Source organism: Aspergillus lentulus, assembly GCF_001445615.1.
Source record: "Aspergillus lentulus DNA, contig: Alt08, strain: IFM 54703, whole genome shotgun sequence".
Classification (NCBI taxonomy): Eukaryota; Fungi; Ascomycota; class Eurotiomycetes; order Eurotiales; family Aspergillaceae; genus Aspergillus; species Aspergillus lentulus.
The window spans coordinates 1,284,506-1,310,816 of record NW_028322118.1 but is presented as its reverse complement, the minus strand read 5'-3'; the positions used below and the strand labels follow the sequence as shown (position 1 = coordinate 1,310,816).

The 26,311-nt window shown below is 50.4% G+C and overlaps 10 protein-coding genes across 10 annotated transcripts; 5 read left to right on the top strand and 5 right to left on the bottom strand.

Moving 5' to 3' along the window:
• Window positions 1-988: 988 nt before the first annotated feature.
• On the bottom strand, window positions 989-3,266 carry ALT_3695 (putative ABC transporter; the record flags this gene model as incomplete). Its single annotated transcript, XM_033556376.2, has 8 exons — window positions 989-1,231; window positions 1,299-1,576; window positions 1,634-1,787; window positions 1,837-1,916; window positions 1,967-2,426; window positions 2,480-2,738; window positions 2,795-3,035; window positions 3,095-3,266. The coding sequence occupies 8 exons, from the start codon at window positions 3,264-3,266 to the stop codon at window positions 989-991; spliced, it is 1,887 nt and encodes a 628-aa protein (XP_033412267.2).
• A 1,104-nt stretch (window positions 3,267-4,370) lies between these two features.
• On the bottom strand, window positions 4,371-6,498 carry ALT_3694 (arginine--tRNA ligase; the record flags this gene model as incomplete). The annotated part of the gene is made up of 3 exons (XM_089599618.1): window positions 4,371-4,851; window positions 4,906-6,200; window positions 6,274-6,498. The coding sequence occupies 3 exons, from the start codon at window positions 6,496-6,498 to the stop codon at window positions 4,371-4,373; spliced, it is 2,001 nt and encodes a 666-aa protein (XP_089455956.1).
• Window positions 6,499-7,009: 511 nt separating this feature from the next.
• Window positions 7,010-8,093, top strand: ALT_3693 (phosphatidylinositol phosphate kinase family protein; the record flags this gene model as incomplete). Its single annotated transcript, XM_033556378.1, has 2 exons — window positions 7,010-7,282; window positions 7,341-8,093. The coding sequence occupies 2 exons, from the start codon at window positions 7,010-7,012 to the stop codon at window positions 8,091-8,093; spliced, it is 1,026 nt and encodes a 341-aa protein (XP_033412269.1).
• Window positions 8,094-8,465: 372 nt separating this feature from the next.
• On the bottom strand, window positions 8,466-9,606 carry ALT_3692 (cytochrome b5 reductase family protein; the record flags this gene model as incomplete). Its single annotated transcript, XM_033556379.1, has 4 exons — window positions 8,466-8,615; window positions 8,681-9,306; window positions 9,371-9,519; window positions 9,602-9,606. 4 exons carry the CDS (start codon window positions 9,604-9,606, stop codon window positions 8,466-8,468), a joined length of 930 nt encoding a protein of 309 aa, XP_033412270.1.
• A 537-nt stretch (window positions 9,607-10,143) lies between these two features.
• ALT_3691 (GIG1 family protein) lies at window positions 10,144-11,006 on the top strand (the record flags this gene model as incomplete). The annotated part of the gene is made up of 2 exons (XM_033556380.2): window positions 10,144-10,261; window positions 10,432-11,006. 2 exons carry the CDS (start codon window positions 10,144-10,146, stop codon window positions 11,004-11,006), a joined length of 693 nt encoding a protein of 230 aa, XP_033412271.1.
• Window positions 11,007-11,331: 325 nt separating this feature from the next.
• On the bottom strand, window positions 11,332-15,191 carry ALT_3690 (chromosome segregation protein SMC; the record flags this gene model as incomplete). Its single annotated transcript, XM_033556381.2, has 5 exons — window positions 11,332-11,624; window positions 11,679-13,576; window positions 13,661-14,871; window positions 14,923-15,082; window positions 15,154-15,191. The coding sequence occupies 5 exons, from the start codon at window positions 15,189-15,191 to the stop codon at window positions 11,332-11,334; spliced, it is 3,600 nt and encodes a 1,199-aa protein (XP_033412272.2).
• A 377-nt stretch (window positions 15,192-15,568) lies between these two features.
• ALT_3689 (serine/threonine-protein kinase RIO1) lies at window positions 15,569-17,266 on the top strand (the record flags this gene model as incomplete). Its single annotated transcript, XM_033556382.1, has 1 exon — window positions 15,569-17,266. The coding sequence occupies one exon, from the start codon at window positions 15,569-15,571 to the stop codon at window positions 17,264-17,266; it is 1,698 nt and encodes a 565-aa protein (XP_033412273.1).
• A 617-nt stretch (window positions 17,267-17,883) lies between these two features.
• ALT_3688 (autophagy-related protein 17) lies at window positions 17,884-19,539 on the bottom strand (the record flags this gene model as incomplete). The annotated part of the gene is made up of 1 exon (XM_033556383.2): window positions 17,884-19,539. One exon carries the CDS (start codon window positions 19,537-19,539, stop codon window positions 17,884-17,886), a length of 1,656 nt encoding a protein of 551 aa, XP_033412274.2.
• Window positions 19,540-21,834: 2,295 nt separating this feature from the next.
• On the top strand, window positions 21,835-23,993 carry ALT_3687 (F-box/WD repeat-containing protein; the record flags this gene model as incomplete). Its single annotated transcript, XM_033556384.1, has 2 exons — window positions 21,835-22,242; window positions 22,311-23,993. 2 exons carry the CDS (start codon window positions 21,835-21,837, stop codon window positions 23,991-23,993), a joined length of 2,091 nt encoding a protein of 696 aa, XP_033412275.1.
• A 412-nt stretch (window positions 23,994-24,405) lies between these two features.
• Window positions 24,406-24,678, top strand: ALT_3686 (uncharacterized protein; the record flags this gene model as incomplete). The annotated part of the gene is made up of 1 exon (XM_033556385.1): window positions 24,406-24,678. The coding sequence occupies one exon, from the start codon at window positions 24,406-24,408 to the stop codon at window positions 24,676-24,678; it is 273 nt and encodes a 90-aa protein (XP_033412276.1).
• Between the last annotated feature and the right edge of the window lie 1,633 nt (window positions 24,679-26,311).

Here is a 26,311-nt window from a genome sequence, read left to right as displayed (position 1 = left end):
AGAATCAACTCTGCCAGGAACAGGTGGTTAAAGCAGTTTACCAAAAGTTTCTCTGCTTTCTTTTAAGGTTCGGGTTTTGTTTATGGGAAGAAAAAATGGGTCCACGGAAATCACCGAGATCGCCGACCATCTTGCGATCCATCCGTGCTTGTCATTTTGATCGAAAAAAGTGGAGAGGCTTGCAGATGATTCGAAAAGATCTCATTGCATTTCCGTGGTTTTTTGGTTAACGGGCGGCTCTTTGTTTCTATTGTTTGATTTTACGCGCAGAGGATGGATGGTGTCAACTGACTCCGACCGATCACGCCCATCACGGCGAAACGATTGTACGATTCTGATGACCTGCAATGATTCATGTTGATGCGTTTATGTTTATGCTCCGTCATGCCCCTCTGCGAGTGTCGTTGGTTTGTATAATTGCCTTGGATGGCCCTCATGTGTTTCCTTATGCATGTCTGTCTGTTTGCGTTGTCTTTCTTGGTTATCAGCATTTGAGGACAATTTAGAATCGACGGAGAAGGTATACCCCGATTTGTTTGTTCGTCGCCAATGACTATTTACTTTTGAATTTTCATGTCCCATTAGCGATACCTGTACCTTTCTTCTCCTACTTGTGCTTTGCTTGAGGGTCCCGATTTACTCGTAGTTGGTGGATGGCCGGTTTTCTCATCTCGAGGTCGTGATGTACTTTTCTATTTCATCCCCTTCCAAGGCCATTCCTTTCGAATACTCTTCGCCATTTGACACAAGCCCGGACGACCCGGACTTTTGATACGATTATACCGCCGATAGGCTTGCAAAAACCAGTCGGTGTTCCATATTCAATACGATTAATTCAATGCATCACACCGATAAACCTCACCTGAATTCAAAAGGTCCTAATCTCTGATCCCACCATCCAGATAACTCTATATATAGACAATAAACAAAGTCGCAGCAAGGAAAAAAACCAAGGAAATCAATGACCCCCAAGTACAATCGCAACAGCTCAACTCCGTCTCAGAACCAGGGCAATCCACCCGAATAGCCTATACACAGCAATAATACCAATCAAGATCCCCACCCACTTCCCCGTCCGCCCAGTCGCATACCCATACGACTCAAGCACACCCGTTCCTCGGATCCGGCACTGCGCCGCAAGATCGGTCTGGTACATACAGTGGCACCCGTCGCCGCAGGAGTACGTCCTGCGCGAGAACTCGTTGACCATCATCCCCTGGAAGACGTATGCCTAGGAGTAGTTAGCACCATGCCCTCTCACAATTCGCAGCAGGAGGGAGCCGGCAAGGGGAAAGTACCTGATAATCAATATAGTGAAAAACATATTTCCAGAAAGGGTTAAGGATAGTCGGAGAGACGAGAAACCCGCCGACGCTCATCCAGAGGCCGTTAGCGAAGGCGACGAGGGCAAGCGAGATGACGAAGTTGGGGAAGATGGAGGTGACGAAGACGACGAGGGATTCGGCGGCGAGGAGGTCGAGGAAGAGCCACATGACCCATGTGAAGAAGGCGACTGCGTCGGAGCGAAAGTTGGAGAGCCAGTAGGCGACGAGGGAGAAAAGGATTGAGATTAGGACTGTGCAGCGGCAATTAGTTGTAGGGGAGGGAAAGGTGGAAAGAGGAGGGGACGTACAGAGGAAGGGAAGGCCGATGATAAAGTTGGAGATTATGAATGGGAGGGCGCCGTAGAGGCCGTTTGCTCGCTCCTTGATGAAGGTCGCGCGGTCTTCGAGGAAGGCGGGCACGTAGGCCACGGCCATGAAGCTCATGAAGGCGGATCCGAAGAACTACCGCCATGTGAGCGTTGTTCGAAGAAAGAACGAGGGAACTACTTACGATTGCGTTGATGAAGGGCTGGATGTACTCTTGTGACTCATGTAGGCGTAGCCAGACAGTGCCCATCATGATGGCCAGCCCTAGCTCGAGTCAGGATGCTTTGAGCATGACTTCTGGGATAGTTACTTACCCAGATACATGACGATGCGGATGCCATACGCCACAACATCGCGGTAGCTCTTGATGAAAGAGCGGTGCAAAAGTGACCAGGTGATACTCGCAGTGCTGGGCCGAGAGAGCTCTCCCATTGTGATCTTCTTCCCGTCCTGCTCGGGGCGCTCGATCAACTGTGAGACGTGACTGTCCACGGCCCTCCGCTCGGCGGACTGCAGCCAGGAATCCTGCATGTGCTGCACTCTCTCCACGGCATTACCTTCTTTGGCATCGGAGAAGTCGGAGCTGACGATATCGAGAATGAACTCTGCGGGATTCGTGTTCAACGGGATGGGGTGCCCGATGCTGCTGAAGTAGGTCGACATGTGAGGAACGGGGCCAAAGTAGCAGGTCTTGCCTTTGGACAGAAGAAGCAACTTGTCGAAGAGCTGGAATGTGGTCGTCGACGGCTGATGGATACTTGCGATGACGATGAGCTGCGTGACCCGCGTCAGTCTTGTCTTCAATCCAGTAACGGCATTCGTCTTACATTGTTGGCTACCGCCAATTCCTTGACATATGAAATCACCTCATAACTCGCCGTCGAGTCCAGACCGCTAGTCGGCTCATCCAAAAAACAAATCTTCGGACAGGTGATCAGTTGGCTTGCGACGCTTACTCGCCGTTTCTGACCTCCGCTGATACCCTTTCGGATTGGAGTTCCAACCAGCGTCGCAGCCTGATTTAGAATGCCAAAGGACTCCAATAGAGTCTGGATACGGTCACGCCGCTGCGCTTTTGAAACAGAGCTGCAGGCCCCTGTCAGTAAGCCTTGTAGCACAGAGAACCATCATTGGAAGCATACCTTGGCAGCGAAAGATCCGCAGCAAACTTCAACGTCTCCTGCACCGTCAACGAGCCGATCAGAGCGTCCTCCTGCTCCACGTAGGAAGTGATCCGGCCAAAGGTAGCATTGTCGAGCGGCCCTCCATTGACGTAGCATTCCCCCGTGGTCTTCGCGCCCGATGTAGCTGCCCGGCGCGCGAGCACATTGAGCAAAGTCGTCTTGCCACATCCCGACGGGCCCATCAAAGCAACCAGTTCGCCTTTGGCAAACGTTAGTACCGGCAGTTTCAATAGTAGCAATCATATAGAAATAGCATACCCTGTTGAATACTCCCACTGATACCCTCAATCAGATTCAGCGGCTTCTTCGTCCGGCGGTCCTTGACGGTGACGGTCAAGTCATTCCAGGCGAAGTTGTGGACTGTATGATTGACCAGAAACTGGTCTCTATCATTTCTCTCCAGGTCAGGACTGATGATATCTTTGCCCATGGTGAACAGCAACTAAGTCAGGTGACTTTGCGGGTGGAAGTATAACGGAGAGAACAGTGGGACAACAACAAAACAGTCGGAGGGAGATAAGTCATTTTGAATGATTCTCAAACTTAAATAGAACAAGGATCGATGTGTGAGGAGATCAATGGTTCGCAGCCACAGTCGATTAGATTTCACGCTGCTTACTCCATGGATAGATTGATACTACCCACAGCCCATCCTGGAATCCCAAGGTAGAAGAACATCCACCCCGAAGAGCCCGGGGACGCCGACGGAGCCTCAGGCATTCATTCTAGGGCGAGTCGCCGTCTACCAGCTTCCCATCCATGGGATCTATCGGCCTATGATTCATATTTCCCAACTCTGATAACCCCGAGTCTTCGGACTGAAAAATTTATCCGCTGATCTCGTCCGATATCCCTTACCATGCCGATCTTCGAGGGTAACGGTGGTACAGCATGTGTGTACCTTGCGCGCTGACACACAAAGTACATTCGAGGACTGTCACGACGCGGAAAAAGATGCAACTACTTGGCAGCTGAGCGACCAACGCGGCGGCTAATCATGACGCTTGCTGGAGACGATGTACAGTAGTCTCGGCCCTAGCCGCAGTGCTAGCTAGCTGTGCAGATGGTAATGAGTAATGACCGTTAGGCACTTACTGCGCCGCCCCCCCGGTGGGCATTGTGCAGTAAGCGGCATGTAACGCTGCAGTCTGTTGGTCACATTTCTGGAACAGAGTGAAACTGGAGCCCGAACTGATGTTGGCTTTTGCTATTCCTTCCAGTGACTAGCGGAGATATGGACTGCGCTATCTATGGTTGTCTTTGGTTGTCTTGCCCGTTTTTTCTTCTAAACGTTGTTCATCTGAATAATTGAGTTCTTGTTCCGAGGCGTTGGAAAGTCTCGACCTCCCAATCTGCTGTGTTGTACCAAAGTCTCTGCTCAAGCCTCCTTCGGACTGCGTTGGTATATCTGGTTTGCAGGCTTACGTGAGATGTGATGCCTGACATGTACATAAGCAAGAGCAAGAAAACATATTTGGTATTTAGTAATAAGAAGTCTTCATTCTAATATTTATATTCTCCTTCATTGCGCCATTTACATGCTGGAGAAAAGGGTAAATGTTAGTCCAAGTTTTGTTTCTAGATTCAGGGTGATCACGTACCGTTCAACAGGGCTGAGACCCAGAACCCTCATGCCGTTGTGCAATACTTGCCTGGCCGCCTCGTACAGTGCCATACGGGCCTTCTTAAGTTCAGGCTCACTTCCCACAACCTTGAGCACGTCGTAGCTGGAGCTGAGAATGTGTGTCATACGGAACAGGTAGGTGAGGATGGTAGTTGGCTCAAGGGTCTTGGTAGTGTTCAGCAGCACATCTGGCCAGGTCGCCAGCAGACGGACGAGGTCAACGGCATGGGGCTCCGTCAGAAGGTCGAGGTTGGCAGAGTCCAGCTCTTCAACATTCAGGCCCGACTTGCGGACAATGGAGCAGAGACGGGCATGTGCGTACTGCAGGTAAGGACCAGTGTCACCCTCGAACGAGGTCATCGCATCGAGGTTGAAGTCATAGCCGTTAATACTGCAGTCTGTTAGTTTTGTGGGCTCAACCTAGGGAGAAGCGAAATATACGCACCGTTTTCCGGTCATGTCCTGTACCATGACCGAGGTCAATCCCAGAATATCCGCCGTCTCTTCGGGGTTCTCGACCTGCGCGTACTTCTCGGCATTGCCCTTCATGACTTCGTGCATCTTGTCCGCAACATCCCTCAGGATGTCATCCAGGAACTTGACAGTACCCTTACGGGTGCTCATACCACGGACCATACCAAAGTTGATGTGCTGGCAGCGGCTGGCCAAATCCTTGCGGCCCATCAGCTCTGTGATCTTGAAGAGTTGAGCCAAGTGGAGATCCTGCTGAGCGGCGACCACGTAGATCATCTTATCGAAGTGGTAGGCCTCATCACGCTCCATGATAGCTCCGATATCACGGGTCAGGTACAGAGGAGTGCCATCTTTGCGGACAATGATGGCCTTTCCGAGCTTCTTGGCGCCATGCTTGGTGAAGTCGACGATGACAGCACCCTCGGACTTCTCGGAAACTCCAGCCTTTTCCATAGCGTTGTAGGCGGCGGTCATGCTTTCGTTTTTGATCTGAGACTCTCCAGAGTAGACATCAAAGTCAATGTTCAGACGAGCATAGGTCTGCTTGTACTTCTCAATACTGAGGTCACGGAATCGTCGCCAGAGGGCGAGAGCTTCCTGGTCCCCATCCTCCATGCTCTTGAAGTAACGACGAGCCTTCTCGTCTTCACTAACATCAACGAGCTTGGCAAGCTCGGCTTCAAGCACGGTGACATCCTCGTTCTTCTCCTTCTTGGCCTTGATCTGCTCCTTCAACTCCTTGATGGGGCCCTCCTGCTGGGCGACAATCTGGTTGATCTTGACGTAGACATCGAACAAGTGGTTGATAGGGTTCTTAAGCAGCTCCTCCTCATTACCAAAGCGCTTGAATCCATTGGCAAGGAGACCGTATTGCTTTCCCCAATCACCAAGGTAGTTCATCTTGATGACGTCCCAACCCATAACGGTGTAGAGATTCGCTAGGAAACCTCCGATGATGGTACTCCGAAGGTGACCAGCATGGAAGGGCTTGGCGATGTTAGGCGACGAGAACTCGACAATGATTCTCTTCTTGCCCTTGGAAGGATCCGAAGGGTCTCGCAAACCCTGGTTACCATTGGTACCGAATGTAGCCTTCTCCTTCAGAATACGGGAAATGACGGTCTTGGTGAGAGGTTCGGGCTTGAAGAAAAACTGCAGATGGACGCCAAAGGGGACAGGAGGCGCAACTAGATCGGACTCGGGGAACTTCTCTGCAAGCTCCTTGCACAGTTCTTGGGGGTTCTTCTTGATTTGCAAGGATGGAACCTAGGGCATTGACCAATGTTAACCTTCGCTCGTCCCTTGTCTCTAGCTTGGTGGATCACGCAATAGTTCGTACCGGCAGAACCAAGTCACCCTTGTCCAGTGTATTGGTCCATTGCAGCTTGGGGTAAAGCTTCTCGGGCTCGATGCCAGCTGCGGCACCCAGCTTCTCCGCAATGTGCACTCTGTAGGCGTCGACAGGATTTAACGAGGGGTAGCAGTTGGGGAACTTGGAGGTCTCAGCGGTAGAATGGAGGGTCAGCCCCTCAACGGCGACAGGAAGGTCAGCGGCAGATGCCATAGCTGCGACTAATTTCGAGGGCTTCCCGGAGAGCGCGTACAGCGAAGCGGAGGTACCGAAGGCTCGAGAGCAGACGGACGGACGTGGGGTATTAAATTGAAGATCGGTAGAGGTACGAAAGTAGGAAGGAAAGCGACTTTGCAGTGGACTGTAGGATCGAACAGTCAGGAAAATGTCGCTTGAAAATCGCCGGGCCCCGCTAAGCAGATAACGACCCATAGACGGAGGGGAATCTTTAAGCCTCGCGAGGGGAACAACTTTTTCCTTCGTTGACTCAAAGCGGCAATTCAGCTTCTGCCCAAGGCGGTGACTCAACGGTTCCTCTCATGTATCACGTGCCCAAGATGAGCCCTACTCGCAGGTTTGGCATCGCTGCTGACGTCACCAAACTTCAACAACCTGTTCCCGATGTTGTATCAGAGGTACAAGAGCAATCTTCGCGACGCTTCAAATATGTCGCTCGCAATGCAGCCCTGGCTGATTATGCGATTGAGCAAGCAGCATTTTAACCATGACAGGAAGTCGCCGTCACTCAGCTTTGGCCAAGTCCATCCAGCTTGCGCTGTTTCGTGACCCGAAAGCGTTTCGCAAGTCACTGCTTGGACGTATCCTAGCATTCTTCAGTATCTTCTATATCAGACTCATCAGGTACCGCGACGAACTGTTCCGCAAGCTTCGCAATGACGTCTGGGAGATCGACGAGGTGGAGTACAAAGCGTGTTTCCTCAGCGAGAACAAGACCCTACCATTGAAGCCGATGGGGGATTTGGGGTTGTCCGGATCAGTATGTTGACTTGGAATCAACATACGGGTGAGCGGTTCTCGAATCTAACATAGTGTAGACATTCTTTTCCACATCCAACAACAAGTTTCTCGTCAAGAGTCTCCCGCGACATTTCGAACACTCCTTCTTCCGAGAAGACCTCCTCGAACCGTACTACGAGTATATGAGCACTCATGCAGACTCGATCCTGGTCTGGATCACAGATTATGTGTATGCACCGTACAGAACAATCGGAAGCATTTTGAAGACCACGCCGGCCCATCATATCATCATGGAGAATATGCTTGCCGGGAAGGACGAGGACTCTGCCAAGGACGACTGGGAGACGTATGATTTGAAACCAATCGACTACTTCTACCCGGAGCGGGACTTACTGCCGGATCCGTTGGTCAGCGAAGAGACCCTGAATAGGCTGGCCGATACGTTTGAGGATAAGGTTCACATGCGGCAGTCGGATTATGAAAGGTTTCGAAAAGTACTCGAAGCCGACACTCGCTTCCTCCAGTCAGCAAATGCTGTTGACTACTCCCTCTTTCTGATCCGTTACCCTGCGTCCTCCAATCCTGGCGTGGTGGGAAAGAAAAATCCATGGCGCGTAGGATTCAAGTCTCTTGATGGGAAGTGGAAGTACCGTGCGGTAATTCTGGATTTCTTCTGGGCGAAACACAAGCTGCATGCGCAGGCTATGACCGGAGTGGTGCAGACCTTTAATATTATCGGGCGTCAGGGGCCCATGACGATCACAACAACGGCAGACGAATACCGACAGAAATTCTTGGACATGGTGGATGAGCTGCTGGAGGTGCATTGATCTTGAGAATGAGAATGATCCTAGCCGTGCGGCAAACGATATAACAAATATTAGTACCTAGATGTGCATCATAATCGTAGTTCATGCTAATACAACGGCGCCGCGGCTTTCATTATGGGCCGCGCAATGCTATTGATCTAACCGCTGACTCATAAACGTGTTTTCCTGTAAGAATGGTCGTAGTCCGAGCTCAAATGTCATTAAACAAGACATAGAGACCAGCCGGACTGCTCTATCGAAGAATTTCACAGACATATACTATAAGCAGAGCGGATGCCTGACCAAGACATCTGCTCTCAGCATGCAAAGCGTGAAAACAGAACCATGCTCAAAAGACAAGTATGAATATGAAGACGCATCGCTTTTCGTAATCTAGAAGCAGAAGACTTGGTCCTCAAGCTTGCTGACCGGACGAGCCTTGGTGTAACCGAGCGACTCGGTAGCCTTCTTCATCGCACTGATCATAGGAGGGGGACCGCAGAGTAGAATCTTGACGTCGCTGGCAGGCGCAGGGAGATGTTCCTGTGAAAGATATGAGTATCAGCAAGAGAACCAATCAAGTCAACATGAGGAGGAATGATGCGAACCTTGATCATCTCGGGGGTAACAAATCCAACGCCACCGGTCCAGCCTTGAGGAGGGTTGTTCAGAACATAGTAGATGTTAAAGTCGGGATCCTCAGCAGCCAGCTTGTCCAGCTCCTCCTTGAGCAGGATGTCGTCTGGGTTGACATTGGCGAAGATCATGTCCAACTTGGTGGTGTCGTTGCCGCCGTTGCGGGGGCGGTTGCGAATAACGGCCTTGATGATCTGCAGCATGGGGGTGATACCAGTACCACCAGCAATCATACCAATGTGACGGCACATGTTTGGGGTGTAGACCATGGCACCCTTGGGACCGCGCACTTTCATGGTATCGCCAATCTTCAAGGTGGTCAGGTACTTGGAAATGTTACCCTGGGGGTAGGCCTTCACGAGCAGATCAAAATAACCGGCCTCATTGTCCGAAGATATGGGAGTGTAGGAGCGGACGACCTCTTTCGGCTGGCCCTCGATAGTGGCAGCGAGGGAGATGTGTTGACCAATGGGCAAACCCAGGATATCGGTGGGACGGGGGAGGGCAAAGCGATAGATGCAAACATTGTGCGAGATGTCGGTTTTCTCCTTGAGCACGAATTCCTGGAACTCGGTAGGGATGAGAACCTTTCTAGGCTCTGCCGAGGGGGGACACTTGTCAGTACATTGAAATGACTGTGGTAAAAAAACAGATGCACGTACTGCTGCCGCCTGTGAACAGCTTCAATCCAGCCAGGATAGCGGCCAAAGCCACTGCATATGGGACGAACTCCTTCTTCACAATAAAAGTGCCGAAGATGAGGAGGGCCGAGGGGATGTAGACCCCATTGATGTTCTCAGATGACAAGGCACTGCAACATGTGACGAGGAAGATTAGCTAGACGACCACAAAATTGGCATTGACGAGGACAGAAGTATGAAGAAAGTATATACCTCATCTCGGACGATCCTCCGTTGTGAGAAATGTTGAATATAAAGAAGGAGAGGAGGAAAGAGAACTGAGGAGGGGCGGTTGGGGGCAAGGTAAGGAAAAAGAGAGATCCACGACGGAGATGGCTCGGCAGTCGGGGCTCTGCTTTTATTTTATCTTTGCTGGGGTGGAGGAGGCCTGGGGCCGGTAACTGACATCCCCTCAACGTCCCATTGTTGACCCCATGTTCTTTTAAATTTTTAAGTTGTATGTACATATCATCTGTACGCAGGAATACAGAGTCCACATCATAATTTATTGTATAACTAAGCTCAGATTTCATGATAAACAACAGCTCAGCTCAAGGATTCCCCTGCAATTCCGCTGTAGCACCAGGCCCGGAATCCGCGGCCCGTTGGGGTTTGTTTTCCTTTCCTGGGGTAAGCGTCGGATTCCTCGTCCGAGTGATCCTGTGCCATGTCTAGACTAATAGATGCCCGTCTTGAACAATATTTCCGGCATCAAGTCTTGCTTACCTCAAGAAACGATATCTCTTAAAGCGATAATGGATACAACGTCTGAACCTCCCGCCTTTAACCTCACCGACACCGACCGGGAGGTCTTGGCCATGACGGACGAGCAATTCGTCCCCCACGACTGGGACAACCTCAAAGATATCATCGGTATGAGATCCAGACCCTACCTAGTACTAGATAGATCTATCAACAAGTGATGGGAACGACCCCCCATTGAGTTCCCCTCCCCCTCATTCCTCCTCTCCACTTCCAGTACCGCATCAATCAACACATAAACGGGAGTATCTATTGATGGCTCGCCTTTTCCCCGCACACAGCACGAAATGATCTCGGCGCTCTGAAGCGGAAACCATCCGATCTAGTCCGATACCTCTCCTGGTCCAGAGACACCAAAGCCCAATACGGCTCCATCACAAATTTCATCTGCAAGCGTCGTCTGGGCTGGCATTTACCGGAACCCGCTGGCACCAGTGACTCCAGTGGCACCGCCGTGGCAGACAGCGAGCCGGTCTTCCCTTACAACAACCCGATCCCCTTTGCCGATCCCTCGGATTACAAGATCCTCCGCAACGACTGGCCATACGGTCTTGCGCCGGGTATTGCGCACTTGTGCGTGTGGCTGCGCACCCCTGTGCCTGTCCAGGAACACGGCGGTGACTTGACGCATGAGTCGCGTGCGCTGATCGAGGAGTTTGTGCAAAGGACGTTTGTGGATCGGCTGGCGAGAGAGGGGTACTCCAACCCTGAGGATCGTGTGCTGTGGTTCAAGAATTGGACGGCGCTGCAGAGTGTGAGGAGTCTGGAACATATCCACGTTCTTGTTAGGGATGTCCCAGAGAGCATCCTCTTCGAGTGGACGCAGGAACCGCCTCGCGACGGGGTTCCCAATTAGGACTCGATGTGGAGTTCTATGCATATAGACAGAACGAGGCTGTCTCTCCGATCTACATGTCACGATGCTAATGAATAGATTTTCGACTTGTTGAAATATCAGGGCTGAAAGTAGAGGAAGAAGACTAGTTAAATTTAGAGTACATATAAACAGATATCCGTCAAACAAAGCAACCCGATACCGCAAACGAAAAGAGGGATATAATTTGATCTCCATAGCAGAAATATTATCAATAGTACGCCTGCTATCCTCCAATCCAGCAAGTGAGTAGAAGAAACTCGGAAAATTAAGCTCAGTTATTGGCCACCGTCCAGGTGCGCTATTCTTAAGTCTTCTGCTCCTCAACGAACTTGAGCGCCTCTTCTCTGGACACAACGTCAATCGTACTAGCCTTCTGCCGGAAGCTGACACCGTAGCATTTCTCTGCCACATGCAACATTTCAGGACGGAAGGTGGTGCAAATGAACTGTCCGTTGGTAGATTCCGAGATGGACTGGAGCATCTGAGCAACGGCGGTTCGGTACTGAGCGTCGAGGTTGGCATCGATCTCGTCAAAGAGGTAAAACGGCGCCGGGTCACAGGCTTGGATTGCGAAGACCAGTGCAAGTGCGCAAAGACCTGCTCAAAATCATCAGTAAGTCGAACGGAGCGCCTGGGGAGGAAAGCTCTTACTCTTTTGGCCACCACTAAGTTGCTGAATCCGCTGTTGTTCATCATGCTTACTGTTGAAGCTCACACTGATGCCCACTCCAACGTAGTTTTCGACACTCTGCTGTGCTCGTTCGTCGTCGGAATCCATGTCATCCTCTTGTCGGAGAGCACGGTCGGTCTTCCGCTGAATGATCAAGCGCCCACGGCCAGCGGGGACGAGCTTTTCGAAGATGTTGGCAAACTCACGAGAGACTTGCTTGAACGTACGCTCAATAGCCTCATCCTTGCGCTGGTCAAGTACTGAGATGAGTTCCTCGATTGACTTCTGCGATGCTTCGAGTTCCTCTCTCCGGTTGGTTAGGGTTTCGCGCTGCTTGGTGAAGCTGTTGTACTGCTCGAACGCTTTCTTGTTGACATGCGAATACTTCTTGAGAGCCTCATTGACCTTGTGCAACTTCTTAACAACGGTGTTCGAGTCCGTGTGCTTGTACTTGGTAAATGCTTCGTCTGGAAGCACGCCCAGGTCGCGGATATTTGCCGCACATTCTGCTGCTTGCTTGGTCAAAGCAGCCTTTTTCTGCATATTCTTTTCCATGCGACGCTGGTGCTTTTCGATGGACCTCGCCAGCTCTTCCAGTTCAAGACGGATTTCAGCCTTTTGTTTCTCGAGCTCATTTGCTTGAGCGTTTGCTTTCTCGATAGACTCGTCCACCTTCTGGAGGCGTTGGCTCAGATTCTCCAACGACTTGCGCAGTCGCTTCATCTCCCGCTCGGTCTCCTTCAGATTGCCCTGGCCATCATCATCTCCTATATCAGTATCGCGGCTGACAAGCTGGTCTAGACGGGGGTTCAAGTTCTCCCGAAGTTCGACTTCGAGGATCGACTTTCGGGCCTCCAACTCGCTTCGCTGAGCAGAGAGTTCCTGATATTGCCGCCGAAGATCCTGAGCAACGACACTGAGTGACTCGAGCTGTGCCTCTTCCTCATTGCTCAGCGCCTTCTGGAATGGTGTTTTCAGCTCCGCCTCGAACGCATTCACCTGGTCGTTCAACGCGGCCAGATTGGTCTCGATATTGCGGAGAGCCTTGCGCTTGGCGTCAAGACTGTCGTTCTTCTGAAGAAGAAGATCCCGTTTGCTTCTGAGCTCTTGCCGGAGCGGTCCACTACTATGCTGTACCTGTTGTCTCTGTTGCTCCAGCTTTTGCAATTCACCGACAGACTTCGTAATGACCTGGTCCAACTTCTCCAGCTCCTTCCGAATTTCTGCCCCTCGGTTCTTCTTGTTCTCATATTCATCCCGCCATTTCGTTAGGTTTCTCACTGCGTCAAGTCGAGATTGCCGAGAGTCGTGGAAACCACCAGTAAGCGCACCTCGCTTATCAGACCGGTCACCCTCGGGCGTAATCGCATTGACACCATGGCTTCGAGCATATTGCGAGGCAACCTGAAGGTTCGGGCAAATAATTGTCTTGCCAAACACATGGTTGAAAGCCTTTTCGTAGGCAGAATCATATTGTAGCTTGTCGATCATTGGAATCGTATCGCTCGCTCGAGGCAGATTGGCGGGCTTGGATCTGAGTCTGTTTAGGGGCATAAAAGTCACTCGCCCAGCCTTCTCCTGCTGCAGTATTTCCAGCACCTTGGTCGCAGTCTCGTCCGTGTCCACGACATAATGGAACAGACTCTGGCCAGCTGTGACTTCAACCGCAGTCCGATATCTGTCATTCACCTCGAAGAGTTCCGCCAATGTTCCATAGACTCCTTCAAGGTTGTGCTGACGTTTGATCCTTCGCACAGCCGCAATTCCACGACTGGTATTGTGGTCCATCATCTGAGAAAGTGCGCGTTCTGCCCGGTCCACTTCATTTGAAGCGTTGGCAAGAATCGAGTCGAGCTTCGCTTCTTCTCGCCACAGTTCTCTTGAAAATAATTAGGACATCGAGCTCGTTCATTCAGGGTCAAATGGAATTAAGGCAGGAGGGAGAGATGGAAAGTGAACTTACTTCCTCTGGTCCATCAATCTATCCCTTTCGTCCTTTGCAGCTTGAACCTGTTGTTCTACAGAATGGACAGTGTCTCCCCTGCCATCAATTTGTTGACGCAAGCGTTCCGTTTCCGGTTCCAAGAGCGCAATGTCGTTCTCAAGCTCTTTGATGTCCTCCTGAGTCTGCGCCATCACGGCCTGTACTGTGGAAATAGAGGTGTGGTTTTCCTTGATCTCGGCCTGTAGCCATTTATCGCGCTCCGACTTATTCCTGAAGCGCGAGTTGCGACCCTGCTTGGCATACAGACGTTGGCGGGTTGTCTCGGCTTCATTCAGCTGCGCTTTGATGTTGTCTTCCTGGTCTCTGACTGCATTGAAGCGAGGAATAAGTTCCTCGAGTTCGGCCTCGCGCTCCTTGATCGCGCGCTCGACGGTCTTGAGATCTTCATCATGGCGTGCTTTGAGCACCTGAGCTGTAGCCTGGTTCTCGGAAAGCGATTTGGCGCGCAATTCCACCTGTGCAAGGGTCTTCGAGGCCTCGCGGCGCTCGTCTTCAAGCTGAGCCTTATCCACTTTCAGAAACTCAATTTGCTGCTTGCACTCGGCGATTTCTGCATCTATTTGCGCCATCCCCTTCTCTCCTTCGATGAACCTATCTCGGTTAAGATCTGTATCCTCCACGCCGGTCTGTCTTTGTTCCTCCAGATTGTCAAGGATGCCAGAAATTTCATGTTGCTCACGAGAGTAGATGGTGTATTCCAAGCACCGGCGTTCTTTATCCTTTTCTTGAAAATTGCGCAGCTCATCCTTCTCCTCCTCAAGTTCAGCGAGCCGCTCGTTGATAAAGTCCAAGAGTTCATCAATCTTGGCCTTCTTATTGTTCGTTTCATGCATGATTTTCAATGATTCCGCACGGCGTGCCTCGTAGACCTGGGTACCAGCGACCTCTTTCAGCAAGTTCAAACGTTCAGAATCCTTCATGTTGGTCAACGCAGTGACTCGACCTTGCGGCACAATATAGTAAGGATTCGATCGCGAGAAACCGGCCGATTCGAGAAGGTTCATGACATCGGATTTGGTAGCATTTTTGCGATCAAGAGTGTATTCGTCCTTCTTTAGTCCAATAGTTCGGCGGAGGACCACTTCCGGCTTTCCAGTAGGGAATCTGTCGTCGGAGTTGTCGAAAATGATCTCAACATAGGCGGACATCACCGCAGACCCAGAACCTTCCTAGTGAACGTGAGCCAAAGAAACAGTCGAAGGAGACAGAGGGCCACATACGTGAAGCAGAGCCTGTCGCTCCTCCCTGCCAAGGTGGGTATAGGCATCGCTCAGGACGAAGCGAATGGCTGCAAAGAAGTTACTCTTGCCGGAACCATTGCGACCGACGATCACATTGTGTTTTGGGGAGAAGGGCTCGATGACCGTCTGGTCCTTGTAGCTAGAGGCATAAAAGAATTAGTCGCAACACTCAATTTTTCCCTAGAACTAGTTCAGAAAAGAGCGACATACCTTTTGAAGCCCTGAATGATGATTTGCTTGACATACATCTTCGAGGCGCGCGACGCGAGAATTAGATGACAGCTATTGCAACCAGGACATCACGCAGCCAGCAATTCCAAAGAAGGCGCTTTGAAGTTCTGCCTGCGGCCGTCACAATTTACCTTCGATGGAAGATGAGCAATACTCTGTGAAGGTGATCTTCCACATGCGACGGTGAGAACCATCGAAACACGCGAGTCCGCTCCAACCATTCACTGAAGCTACGCGTTTTCGCTCGCGGGGTTTCTGCCGGGCGGTGAAGTCAACACATGGTTCGCACCGAATTTGGCAAAAAAAAAGTGTCGGCCGCAAGTGTTCCACCACGGTTCTCAACTCGGTTGCTTGAATATTCTCAGTACAGACGAAGGAGGACATTCTAGCAGTCATGTCCACTCAAGACCCGAGCACACAGGCAACAAGCCTTGTAGATGGGCTGTCTCCTTCCCACACATATGTCCCCAACAGAGGATATGTGAACGCTGAAGGCACAGTCCCCGCCATGGCGGGGCAAGACCCCGAGGCGCAAGCAATCGAGGAGGAAGAGGACGAATACTACGATGATATCTTCGAAGAAGCGTTGGACGAGGAAGACTTCACCTCATCGAATACTGCGGATCTCACCAAAGCTTACAACCGTCAACGAAAAGTGAACGAGCTAGCTGCGGACCCCAATGCGCCCAAATGGACCTACCCGAAGACGAACACCCAGAAACCTACCGTCAACACATATGCCTCCGTCGATGATCAGGTGAAATCCTTGACTCGGCATGCGGCTAAGATCAAGCTCGACGATATGCAGTCTGGGTTGGCGGTTCGCGGTGAGCGTGGTGGCGACAGGGCCGACCGAGCAACATCCGAGCAAGTGCTTGATCCTCGTACACGAATGATTCTGTTGCAGATGATCAATCGGAATATCGTTGCGGAGATTCACGGCTGTTTGTCGACGGGTAAAGAAGCCAATGTTTACCACGCCATTTGGTTTCCCGACGAGGAGGAGACTCAACATCACCGTGCCATTAAAGTCTACAAGACTAGTATTCTGGTGTTCAAGGACAGAGACAAGTACGTTACCGGTGAATTCCGATTCAGACAAGGATACAACAAAAGCAACAACCGAGCAATGGTTAAGTTGTGGGCGGAGAAGGAGATGCGGAACCTTCGAAGAATCTACGCTGCCGGCATCCCCTGCCCGGAACCAATTCACCTGCGGCTGCACGTCCTCGTCATGGGGTTTGTCGGTAATTCCAAAGGTTTACCAGCTCCTCGTCTGAAGGATGTCGAGTTCGACACCCCAGAGCCGGAGACCAGATGGCGTGAGCTGTACATCGAGCTCCTCGGATATATGCGTGTGATGTACCAGACATGTCACTTGGTGCACGCTGATTTGAGCGAGTACAACATACTTTACCACAAGAACAAGCTGTACATTATCGATGTCAGTCAGAGCGTGGAGCATGATCACCCGCGCAGCTTGGAGTTCCTGCGTATGGATATCAAGAACGTGAGCGACTTCTTCCGCCGAAAGGGCGTGGAGACGCTCTCCGAACGTACCGTTTTTGAGTTCATCGTTACCGCAGAGGGAGCTGCCACCATTGAAGCGAGCGAGGAGATGCATGACGCTATTGAAAAGCTCTACACACTGAAGCCGGATCAAGCCGAAACCGAGCAAGATACCGCCGTTTTCCGTCAGCAATTCATCCCTCAGACATTAGAGCAGGTGTACGACTTCGAGCGTGACGCCGAAAAGGTTCGGGCGGGTGAAGGCTCGGACCTTGTCTACCGTGACCTCCTTGCAAGTGGCAAATCAGCCTCGAAGAACATCCCGGACGGGGAAGATGATCAAGAATCAGATGCCAGCGGCGGTGTTTCAGTCGCAGACTCTGCATCTGACTCGGAAGAAGGGCCCGACGGAGACGATCCGTTTGCGAAGAAACAACCGCGTGGTAAGCGGTTCGAAGACAAGGACTCTAAACGTGAGCATAAGCAAAAGGTCAAGGAGGAAAGGCGTCAGCAACGCGCAAACAAGATGCCGAAGCATCTCAAAAAACGGCTCGTCTCTACTTCGTCCAGGAAGAAGAAATGAGCGAGTCATGTCATCCTTTGCATTAAAAGAAAGATTTGTGGATACACTCCATGGCTTCTCCGGGAAATTTATTGTTTATGGATTCTATGACGGAATACTCTCATGAAGTAACGGTTGGATGCATGCATATATGGGTTTTCGAGTATACGCAAGTCAATATAGAAAGAGCGGATAGGCGAATATGGTTTTTCTCAATGGAATCCAATTTCTTTGGTGATATTTGATAAAATAGGCATAAAATAGAGGTTTGGTTGGCCCGTCAGAGCTCTCTTTGATCCTCATGTTGGTTCATTCCTATACTAGACTCCCACAATGCGCCTACGTCCAGTCTCTCGGAAAGAATATGGAGTATGCGTCATCAATGGGGTAGTCTTACAAGTAAAGGGCTCGAACCAACTCTCGGGTGAGGTTTAACCTCTTCTGAGTTCATCATGTAGGCAACCTTATTACTCAATGGCAAGGTCTGGGTTCGTATGAACATCACGGTAAAAGCTGTCCTACCAACCAATATGCTCGTGATCAAACATAGGTCATGTCGAAGCTGGGACAGGAATTTCAGATGCTGTCAAGTGTGAAGTTGGCTCTCTCAGTTCTATTACTCAAGGGGGCGAGTCGCATCATGTTGCGCCTTTGACCCTAGCCTTGAGCCGAGCGAAAGCCTGTTCCACGAGGTCCCTAGGCAGATCAGGAATAATCTCGTCTCCATCAGTGCTTTCCACTGGCGCAACGCGATTTGCTGCCTCTTCTTCACCTGTGATAGCTTCTTGTTCACTGGGGCTCTGTAGATTGACGGCCTGGACGTTGGCACCCGATATCCGTCGAAATTCAATCCGCATGGGCTCCCGGCCTATTTCGGGCCATATGTCGGATGGCAAATAGTCACCCTTTTCAACCCGGAATGTCTCGCGGGCAGTGACGTCTTCCTCATAAAGCTGATCCAGCTTGTGCCTGGCATCACGGAGGACCTTCTCGACACGCTGCCGCACATGCTTTCGACGGGCGACCTCGACAATCAGACCGTCATAAGCATCAAGGAAGCCATCGTAAAGTGAGTTCAAATCAGAAAGATCTGCCAAGCCACCGCTTATACGATCATTCTCTTCGTGCCACACTTGCGTGAAATTGTGTGCCTCCGCGATATAGCCCGGCAAGCGTGTTGACCCAAGAGAAGAAAGATGCTGGTAAATATCTGTTGTGGCATTGGAGATGGACCGAAGAGCGTCTCGTTGAGCCAATACGTTTTCCAGAACAGATTCCATCTCACCTATTCGATCTTGGATCTCCATCACAACATCTTCCGCTTCAGCTGCATCCTTGAATAGGACATTCACCATTTCTTGGTACTCGGAATTGCTCAGTGGGTCCAATGGTGCATTCAGATTGTTGTTTATATCTTCTTCAATGTTTGAGCCCATGCGGCCGCTGACAGGTACGCCAACAGGCATATCGCCTGTGATAGATTTCGCTGCAGCCCCGCCCCCTTCGGTGTGTTTGACAGCTGTTACGCAGAGATCGAAATGCCGGACTAACGATTCCAGTAGGTTGGCCATTTCCTGTGCATGCATTTCCAGCGAATGCAACATAGATGGCATGGATGACATGGAGGGCAGGCTGGAATTGGATGCCGACGAGGAAGATGGAGACGATGAGGAACGCGACGAGGCTAATTTCGCAGCGGCCCTATAGGTTCCCAGAGCCTCCTTGATAGAGAGGAGCTCGTCATCAAAGGCATGGTTGGAGGAGTCCAGTTGCGCTTGGGCCGCAGTGGTGCGATCTATTGAGCTCTTCAAAGTTGCATGAAGTTCCTCTACACCTCGCTCGTCGACAAAATCATGTAGACTCTTGGGTTCTTCTCCTTCAGGACGAAAGACAGGGTGGACAATTGTTTCCCGAAGAAGCTCTAAGGTGCGTCTCAGTCGCGTATCCGCGTCGTCGAGGTCCTTCAAAACAGCCGCGAATTCCGAGCGCCCACGAAGGGATATCTCTTCCACTTCAGTCCGGACACTATACAAGAGCCGCAGTTGATTGTTAAGCCCGCGACGGAGAAAGCCCGTCCTCGCGGACACGACCACACATTCTTCTAATGCAGCACGAGCGGCTGTGACAATTTCATTGGCTCGCCACACATGATTAATGGATGACAAGGATCGTTTGGCCGCAACAAGATGTGAGATAAGAGTATCGAGTCGAGGCACCGCCTGCTCCTCGCTCGGCGACTGCCCTGCATCATGACGTCCACCTCCGGACGCTGACGAGGATTCGGAGGATGACATGCTTTCAATGACGCCAAGCACTCAATAATAACGCACGGAAGAACTGAATCTTCAGCCACGCTATTCCGCAAGTCCAGTTCTGCGCTGATCAGTACGACCAGGGAGCAATCCCTGAGAAGGCGTGATTTTAGTTCACAGTCACCTCATGTAGAGAACGGAGGTGACGTTCTGTCGCCTTCTGTGACTGTCCGCCTCTTTACCTGTCGAGACTCAAGTGGCGTTTTAGGTTGACTATGGCTCGCTTGTTGGACAGGGCGGATAGCTTTCTCTTTCCAAAAGCAATTTCTATCAAAAAATAACGGAAAATTCAGATAGATAGACTGAGCCAGAAGCAGAAGTACCAGAACGCCGCTTAGCGATTTAGGAGTAGAAAAAGAGCTGCTGCACCTGATGCGAAGATTTGGGGGAATTGCGACAGGAATCGATCTTCGGAGACCGCTCCAGCCTTTCCCAGAAAGACTATCTACCTGTTGTAGTCAATCGTAACAAGCAATGCTCACAGCATACATGCCATGTTCAGGATACCAACGGAGTGACCGGAGAACGGGAATGTTTGGTCTGGGTCTGAGGCGTGGGAGCTAGATCAACAGGTCAACAGGCGGTGTGGATACAGGGACAGTACATATGGTTGGTGACCATCTATCGCTAAACTAGAAGTCAAAAGTAGTTTAGATGACACAAGATGTTTCACAAGGATGTATGTCGACATCACCGTCTCCCTAACTCAAGACAGGAGGTTTGGATTATGGCATCATGTGATAATGGTCACATGACCCCATCATATCTCTCTCTAGCCTTCAGCACACCCTGGACCTCTGGACCTCGACGTTACCTTAAGAGACGCCTATGATTCCTACTTATGATCATCCCGATATCCAGTTGACAACGCTTTAGAAGGTCACAAGTCTAATGCATGAAGAGCAAGGATATGGACCAGATGTAAGATACTCAGCTAGAGTACTGAAGTAAGATCTAAGAACTATTTAAGTGGAATGGCTAGCGGTTTGAAGATCGCATAGTACTTTCACATCCTACCTCAGTTGGCGTCCTGATTGACCCGTTCGGGCCTTCATTTCCGAACTGACGGCGGGTAGGACTGGAACGGGGTTGCATCTGTGTCTTTCCGAGGATGGCTGCAACTATGAAGCGGGTGAGAACCGGCCACTGAGCGTGGCTTGGACTTATCATCGTGAGACTGCTACTACACCCACCGCGCCTTACAACGGTCTCTCCTGACCTTGGCCAGCAGTGGTTGCCAAAGCAGACCAAATGAGAGTATGGAGCTGCACCTGGCTGCTCTGCCTGAAAACCGAAGCACCTATTCAAAACAGCGCTCAGTAGAGTCACCATAGGCTGGGCGAAATCGACGCGGTGTATCCTGAGATTTCCCATCATGCAAAGGAGCGTTAGATCTGATGTCGAGGTCAGATTGCTTGGTAGCTGAGGTAAGACTCTGTACTGGAGTGTGTTCTGCAGCAAAGAGCGACATTGAGAACATTCCGTACTCCATATCAGTATGTCTCATGTACCCCAGAGGCCCAGACCCGCAGACCGTCCAGAATCAGTAGTAGAAGTCAAACTTAGAAGACTCCTAGAGTCCGCATTTCGAACTAACTTGGAAGATCCGCAATCCGTTCTACAAATGGCGATTTTTGGTGCCATTGGACTCAATGATTGGACAATGCACCAAGCTAGGTAAGCGCCAAAGGTACCTAGTCAAAGTGGACCACTGCAAGATTCATTATTGTGGTGCATGATCACAGTTCACGCCATCAGAATGAAATGCGGGACGAAGAACACTGATGAGATCTGATGCGACGGCAGGCGGCGATGGCGCCATCGATCTCGAATCACGTGCTCCCCACCCGCAAAATGGCTGCCGCAGCACGAGACTGGTAGCTGCTCTTGCGTGATTCAGGCACTTCATCAATAATGTCTCTGGGATGAATCACTCTGGTAAGGGACAGGCATAACATATCACCAGATCTGCAAATTCTAGCTCTTACTACGCTCTCCAGTTTATAAAGCTAGCTCTCGCTTCGAAGTAACCTCGACACTTCTGTTCCTTATCTACTTATCGGTTACCACCGCCTTCCCGGGTACTCATCTCAAACACCACATCATCTCCGACGGTCGCCACATCGGTCGTACACCCTACCTCCTCCTTTCTCTCACTTCAATTGACGTTAGAGTGTTTCTCGCTGCTGGAATCTTCGATTCTTCAAATCTCGACGACGTTCGCAAAAGATCGTTGGCGCGACTCGAAATATACCTAATGAGTGATTGAGTGACGCTATGGATGCCCATGAACTGTCGTTTCGCGATGGTCACGGATCCCCTGCCTGGACTATGAAAGACGAATGTGCCTCGGAGGAGAAGGCGCTAAATTTCGCAGGAAATTCTCCCTTTGCATCTGTATTTGGCCCATCTGAGACCGTCGAAGATGTTGAAAAGGAGCCCGAATCTACACAGGACAAGCCCCACAGTTTCAACACCCAAAAACCAATACGTGAAAAGTTGGCTGGCAAGAACATCGCACCCTTTCTGGCCAGGCATATCCCCGAACAATACGCTCCTCTTGGTTCGCAAACTGGACAGCCGGTAGCAATCAGCAGTGCGAATTCCAAATACTGTTATCGTCACCGACCAGATTTAAAGTGCAGGCGACAGGCTGATGAACCAACAATGGACAAGTTACAACGGGTAAGCTTTTCTTCCAGCATCCAAGTGCACCAACCTTGTCAAGTGTCTCGCGCTGACAGACTGCAAAGGAATTAGAAACACTGCCACAGAGTGATCAACAAGGCATCGCGCATGCTTGGTCGATTTTTTCTGCCGCCCCGGCGAAGCACCGAAAACTTATATTACAGGGAATAATGGCACAGTGTTGCTTTCCGCAACTGTCTTTCATCTCGGCAACAGTCCGCGATTTGATTCGTATCGACTTCCTCACGGCTCTCCCTCCAGAAATCTCCTTCAAAATTTTATGTTACTTGGACACGACCTCGCTCTGCAAAGCCGCGCAGGTCTCTAGACGTTGGAGAGCGTTGGCCGACGATGATGTAGTTTGGCACCGAATGTGTGAACAGCATATTCATCGCAAGTGCAAGAAATGTGGTTGGGGTCTTCCTCTTCTCGATCGTAAAAGGTTGCGTGAATCTAAGCGCGAAATCGAACGCCGCGCAGCTACATGGGATGTCAGCGAGCAGCCAGCGGAGACCGAAAGCAATTCGGCTACTACCGACACTGCAGCGTCAGGATCCAAGCGAAAACCTGAATCGGATAACGAAGATACGGCCATGGTAAAACGTCAGTGCACGACCATTGTTTCTCAATCAGAGCAAAATGAGGACTACTTTAAAAGACGATACAGGCCGTGGAAGGAAGTGTACAAGGATCGCTTCAAAGTGGGCACAAACTGGAAATATGGGCGCTGCTCGATCAGAGTGTTCAAGGGCCACAGTAACGGCATTATGTGTTTGCAATTTGAGGACAATATCCTGGCTACGGGGTCCTATGATGCTACCATCAAAATTTGGGACACGGAAACAGGCGAGGAGCTTCGCACCCTCAAGGGACACCGGTCCGGCATTCGCTGTCTTCAATTCGACGACACGAAACTGATCAGTGGTAGCATGGATCATACTCTCAAGGTGTGGAATTGGCGGACAGGCGAATGCATCTCTACCTACTCCGGCCACCGTGGGGGTGTAGTCGGCCTGCATTTCGACGCGACTATCCTTGCATCTGGGTCTGTAGACAAGACCGTGAAGATTTGGAATTTCGAGGATAAGTCGACTTGTCTTCTGCGTGGGCACACCGACTGGGTCAATGCGGTCAGAGTGGACTCGGCCTCTCGAACAGTGTTTTCTGCCTCGGACGACTGCACGGTCAAACTCTGGGATTTGGATACAAAGTCCTGCATTAGAACATTTCACGGGCATGTTGGCCAGGTGCAGCAGGTTGTTCCACTTCCCAGGGAATTTGAATTCGAAGATCATGATGTCGAATGCGAGAATGATAACGTTAGTGTCACTTCTGGCGACAGTCCAGCTGCTTCTCCACAGGCTATCCCTGGATTTGATGCTCAGCCCTCAGAGACTCCCTCTTCTGCCTTTGGCCCAGCTTTCGACGACGGACGTCCTTCACCACCACGTTACATAGTAACCAGCGCTCTTGACTCGACCATTCGGCTGTGGGAGACCTCGTCCGGAAGGTGCTTGCGTACATTCTTTGGTCATCTGGAAGGAGTGTGGGCTTTAGCGGCCGACACCCTCCGTATCGTTTCGGGGGCTGAGGATCGCATGGTCAAAATCTGGGATCCCAGGACCGGGAAATGCGAGCGCACGTTCACGGGACATTCAGGGCCAGTGACCTGCATCGGCCTTGGCGACAGCCGCTTCGCTACAGGCAGCGAAGATTGCGAAGTGCGCATGTACAGTTTCCAGACCTGAAAGCTCCTTTCTGTTTGCTTTCCTTTAATTGTTAATACCCCTGGGCTGGCGTTCATATCATTTCCCTATCATTGAGGGTTGAAATTCTAGGGCTCAGAGCATATGGTGTTTGGTGTCGTTCACAAGTAGGACTAGGGAATGTCCACCACGTATCTAATGATAGTAATAAAACAATTCTCAAAAGTTACAGTTTTGTCCCTGCTTGTCTACCAAGGAAGGTGGTTAGGTTTCCCTCGGAAAGTCGCTCTAGATCAACCATATTCTCAAAACAACTACGACACAAAGATATCTCGCCTGCACTTGACAACTCACAATTGCCTCCCATGACTTGATTTGTTTCTGTTCATCCATCTCCGATAAGATTGTTCAGCCATTTCCATCATTGATACCCTCATTCCTCCTAATACCCAACATGACCAACCAACCGCCGTCTTACCCCAGCTCAGAAGATGACTTGCACGTCGGAGAACCGTCGTATCGAGGCATATACGACCGCTCATCCCAACAGTCTTATAGCCATGTTTACTCCTCTGACCTTGAAGCCGGCACGGCTCCTCTCCCCACAAGAAAGTGGACGAAACCGCTGCAGGATGCCTTCGCGGCCCTCTTTCAGGCCCTAGCCAAGAAGGAGTGGAACATGACAGCTACGTTCAATGAGATGGCAGAGGCGTCGGTCGCTCTCTGAAGACTGGCTATAATCATTACGGTGATAGTGGGTGTGCTTATGTTGATAATATTTATAATTTCTGGTGGCATTTATGCAGCAAGGAAATTGCTGTCAGGGGAAGGATTGTGAGTGTGAGGTTGAAGGAGATGATGTTCAACGTCGCATTTGCTTGCTGCGAGGCTGGCGTCTTGAGCTGGGCTGGCCTACTTGCTTTGCTGGACGTTTATTGCTGGATTGTTTAGGCCTGGGAGTGTAGGGTGTTTGGTGCCCTTCCATGGGTAATTTTAAGGCCTAGGGCTTGCTGACTCTCATTGAAGAAGTAAAATAAGATAAGTGCATACGGCAGCTTTATCTTTTATCAAGGAAGCGACGAGGATAAGTATATGACTCCAATACATGTGATTTCTCATTGAGCTCCCGTCGTGCATACTCCGGGATTGAACATTGACGGCATCCCATTCAGCTACTGAAGTGAACGAAGGACAAGTCCAGCATGAGGAAACCGAGGACCTATTGGGCATCTACGGTAGAAACTCTTTAAAGACGCCTCGCTATCACACACCCACTAATGTCCCGTCGTCATGTTGTTGGCGATCCTTGCGGGGATCGATTTGCAAAAGCCATACTGTCATGGCTATTTTGATTGACGAACAGGGAACAGGTGCAATCCGGTATCCTGAGCTTTCGTCAGCTTCGGGGTATAGTTAGTATTTGCTGGTTGGCATTGCTGCAGTTCCATGGATTTGAGCATAGATAACTAAGAAAGGGGAGAGATGTATGATGTCTGTCTCTTGGTCCGCTCCCTTTTGGGATGTCCCCGTCCGTAAGGTAGCGGACTTGCTCAAGGCTCTAGATGCATCTTTATCAACACGTTCTGTGGGATATTTGACCTATTTCGCAGTTTAGCTTTCTACGTTTGAGTAGAGTATGCAGCACCATAGCTATCTTACCTGTCCATTCGTATGTCAACATGATCACTATATATAGAGAACTCCCCCTAGCCCTGTTCAGCTGGATGTTTTCGATGCATTCAGCTTTGACTGCTTTATCAACAGTCACTATCAATATTGATCATCCCTCTATTACGGTAACATAGAGCCTCTTTGCTCTGTCTTGGCTCCGATATCAAGGCCTAGCAAAATGTCTTCAAATCAACAACTGCCTCCTTACCCAGACCTAGAACTGGGACAGTCTCGAGAAGATAATAATAGGCTAAGAGATTCTAGCAGCCACTACCAGCAGCAGACACGGTATTGCTGCTGTATCCTGGACCCTCTTTATTGTTGCGGCTTCCGCTTTACGAAGAATGATATCTGCAGAATATGTCTAGATCTGTTTCTAGCAGTTCTATTTTTCTCGTTCTTTGCCATGATTACCATATTTTGTATCATTTTTGACAAATAATTGAGGGAACCTGGACACTTTAATGGCTCTGCATGGCTGTGCTCATGATTGACAGGCTGTGTTCGCTGTACTTTGCTACTAAGCGCAACCACTTGCTTTGGTTGATGCAGCCTTTCGTGAATAATGAGAGGATCCCGGAGCCTACGCTACAATGAAATCAGAAGAAAAGTTGCATTCACTACACCAAGTCACTATTTTTATTGAGTGAGGTAATCTTAGGTCAGTCTACACCATATCTTGCAAGACG